The sequence below is a fragment of the Penaeus monodon genome, chromosome 23, assembly GCF_015228065.2.
Source record: "Penaeus monodon isolate SGIC_2016 chromosome 23, NSTDA_Pmon_1, whole genome shotgun sequence".
Classification (NCBI taxonomy): domain Eukaryota; kingdom Metazoa; phylum Arthropoda; class Malacostraca; order Decapoda; family Penaeidae; genus Penaeus; species Penaeus monodon.
In genome coordinates, this window is record NC_051408.1 from 37,906,501 (window position 1) to 37,909,564 (window position 3,064).

A 3,064-nucleotide genomic window follows, 5' to 3' on the forward strand; every position below is an offset into this window, starting at 1 on the left:
CTATAAATATACCAGCATAAGTGACAGAAATAGCAATTCTGAATCATTTCAATTTTACAAATTACATGAATTTTATTTGTTTTTAGTCATCTCTGAAGAGGCAGAGAGCCTTTATCAATGAAAAGACCGCCATGTACGGCCTTACCTTGTGAAGCATTCCATTTTATTGAGACAGATGGAGGCTTGAAGGAATCAAGTTTCTCTCCAATTGTCTTCCCAAAGCCTTTGGCCAGGCGACCACTAGCAGTTCCCTCTGAAAGCATATGGTAATGTAACATACTTAAAAAACATTTTTGTCCTTCCTTCAAGCATAAAAAGTAGCTGAATTACTATTTATACAAGGGACAAAATACTTTGACTAATATCACAAAAAATAATCTAATCTACCTCCCCCCACACAGATACTCAAATAAATCAAGGACATTGCTGATTAGTTTTATCTGATTTTTCCAAGAAATTTGCATCCTAAGAAAATTCAAATTATCACATGAAAACAACGTAAAAACATGCCAAAAAGAGTGACTACACAAAATAAAAGCTCACCTGAATTCCAGTCATGGGTGGAATGTGTTATGTTGTCTGCAATACTTGTACTGCTGAGGCTGTTTCCAAGAGCACCTACACTGGAAGTGGTTGAGACATTACCACTGCTACTATGGGAATTCTGTTTGGTGAACTGGATGTTTGAAGATGTCCCAGTCCATGTAACTTCACACTGAAATTAAAGCAAAAAAAAAAAGTTTGCATGATAGGCTATATAATCATTTGCCATATGACATCCTATTCACACAAGTGCAAAGCTTGTAATGGCATGACAGAGGATGAAGACTCCCTCATTACCAACAAAATCAAATAAGTACAGACATAAGTATGGCTATACATTTCCTCAAATCACATTAAATCACATTAATTCAGATTAACAGTAAGCCAAGTATTTAAATATCAATTGGCACAATTTGCAGTGAGATAGTAAAAATCTAATACTTATCCTAGACATATTTTAGTCCCACAAAAATAAGATCTCTATAAATTATTACTTTAAACAGACCCTATCACATTTTAATACAATGACATGCATTAGCAAAGTATAATAAAAATCTTTTCTTTACATGTCTAATATATAAATTCCAAAATTGTATCAATTAACAACAAACCAAAACTAGAACTTTCACATTCCTACTTCTTAACAAGTTCTTAACAATTAATAGTTTCCTTACCAAATTTTTAAAAAATAAACGTAACTTTATATTATGAAAGTCCCCAACATACAGCAATCCTTGAAACAGTTTAATTCAACAAACACTTACATCCTCATCAAAGAAATTATCCAAGGCCTGGGGTGCTGTGTCTGTGGCACCCCAATATGCCTCGTTCTCTGCACGACTCATCTTTCATTCCACTGAAAGAAGAACAGTATTTCAGTACTATGTAGGGTAGAATTCAACAGCAGAAGAGGTTTAAACATGTTACTACAGTTCACAAGTCTGTCTACTGACATGGGTCTTTAAGCAAATTTTTTGGTGAGGACTGTTTGCCCAACCTGATACAAATATACTTTTAAAATGTAAAGATCACAGTAAAGAATGAGGCAAAAATCCGCTGATCTACTAATCTAATCTGGCTAATCTACCATACACTTATGTCTCAAGATATTTCAGATACCCTAAATAAGCTCAGTAAATGTCTCAAATATAATTTAGTTCAGAAATACCAAGATAAAGCATAAAATGAATAATTTTTAAAATCATACATAGGCATAGAGCTCCATGATGGAAAATGAAGTTTCCCCATGAATTCTTACTAAAAGCACAATATCACTTGATACTAACAATTGTGGCAACAATGAACTGTGTAGATTTAGTTGAGTAGATTTCATTAATTTATTGACAATTTTGGTTTAAATGAGGTCTGAAATGTATCTACCAAACTGCAAGGGAGACAGTGAAAAAATAATAACAGTAATGATTTATGTAAATATCATAAGCAGAAATTAATGCAGTTGCTCAGTTATGTTTGCATGTGTTACTATGAAGAGTTTTTGGGCAAGATAGGTGGGTAAAAATGAATGGTAGATGCTGAGGAGCCCTTGTTGTCACTTACAAACAACTGCAGAAAGAGAAGAACATACCATTACAGGAACTGCATGTAATATCTGTCATATATTCACAACTCTTTTTCCCTGTCTTACAGTGATTGTGTCTCATAGGGTGCCTGACAGTGACTATGGACCCTGGCATTTGGTGTCTTTATATGTTGGGACTCAGGGTAACTGGTTTATAATGTGTCTTTGGCCTGGGTACATGCTATCCAATCAGTATGTGCATGAAGAATGATTGTTAACCAAGGCAGAGGCCCCCCTACATGGGGGCTCAGCTCCCTTTCTGCTACCTTAACAGTATCATAGTACATGCAGGAACTTATCACTGACATGTTCACTATGACCTTGATGACGTTACAAAGAGGATACTTGTTGACCATGACAGAAATATGGAGGAGGTTATGACCCCTACTTAGGGCAAGGGAGAGCCCAAAACCTCAGAACGAAAACATTATCATTAGTGTGGGCCTATAAGTGAACTGCCTTCACACATAATACCATACGGTACAATGATTGTGGATGTTCATTTGTTTAACAACCCCTTTTCTCTAAATACGATCATGCCCCTCCCAGCTTTGTGGACCAAGCTAGTAATCTTTAACTATGCTCTCTGCACAATGATGTATCATTCTTTGGACAATAATCACTACTTTCGGTCCAGCCTTACACAATATCGCCCAAAGAGTAACGAGGACTTAATATCAAGATTTATCAGCATTGATTTTCATTCACTCACAACTAATTACAGTCAATTCAAACTCACCTACTGAAAACCAAAGGATTTTCAGACAAATTTTGTTATTGTTGTTGACTTTCCTCGGGTGTCAACATTGGAGACGGCGCTTCAGGTGCAAGAGCAATGTGATAAGGCTCGGTTTCCCTTGCCTTGTGTATTTATTTTTCATGTTTGTAGGTTTGTCTATATTTGTTTCCTACATTTTCCCTTTAGTATGGCCGGTTGGTTTG

At 35.8% G+C, this 3,064-nt stretch overlaps 2 protein-coding genes across 2 annotated transcripts in view; one reads left to right on the forward strand and one right to left on the reverse strand.

Annotated features, from left to right (window-relative positions):
* LOC119587990 (spermatogenesis-defective protein 39 homolog) overlaps nucleotides 1–2,991 on the reverse strand; it is a 10,132-nt gene extending 7,141 nt beyond the window's left edge. The window contains exons 1-4 of the mRNA XM_037936712.1: nucleotides 2,862–2,991; nucleotides 1,308–1,399; nucleotides 544–715; nucleotides 146–253 (exon numbers count right to left, since the gene is read on the reverse strand). Of these exons, the coding sequence (XP_037792640.1) occupies nucleotides 146–253; nucleotides 544–715; nucleotides 1,308–1,388 (361 nt within the window). The 5' untranslated portion in view covers nucleotides 1,389–1,399; nucleotides 2,862–2,991. The remainder of the gene's footprint in view (nucleotides 1–145; nucleotides 254–543; nucleotides 716–1,307; nucleotides 1,400–2,861) is intronic.
* The window catches only part of LOC119588237 (death-associated inhibitor of apoptosis 1-like), a gene marked incomplete at its 3' end in the record, with an annotated part of 7,331 nt that continues 6,874 nt past the window's right edge, over nucleotides 2,608–3,064 (forward strand). The window contains 2 exon segments of the mRNA XM_037936933.1: nucleotides 2,608–2,688; nucleotides 2,887–2,988. Coding sequence (XP_037792861.1) covers nucleotides 2,608–2,688; nucleotides 2,887–2,988 — 183 coding nt within the window.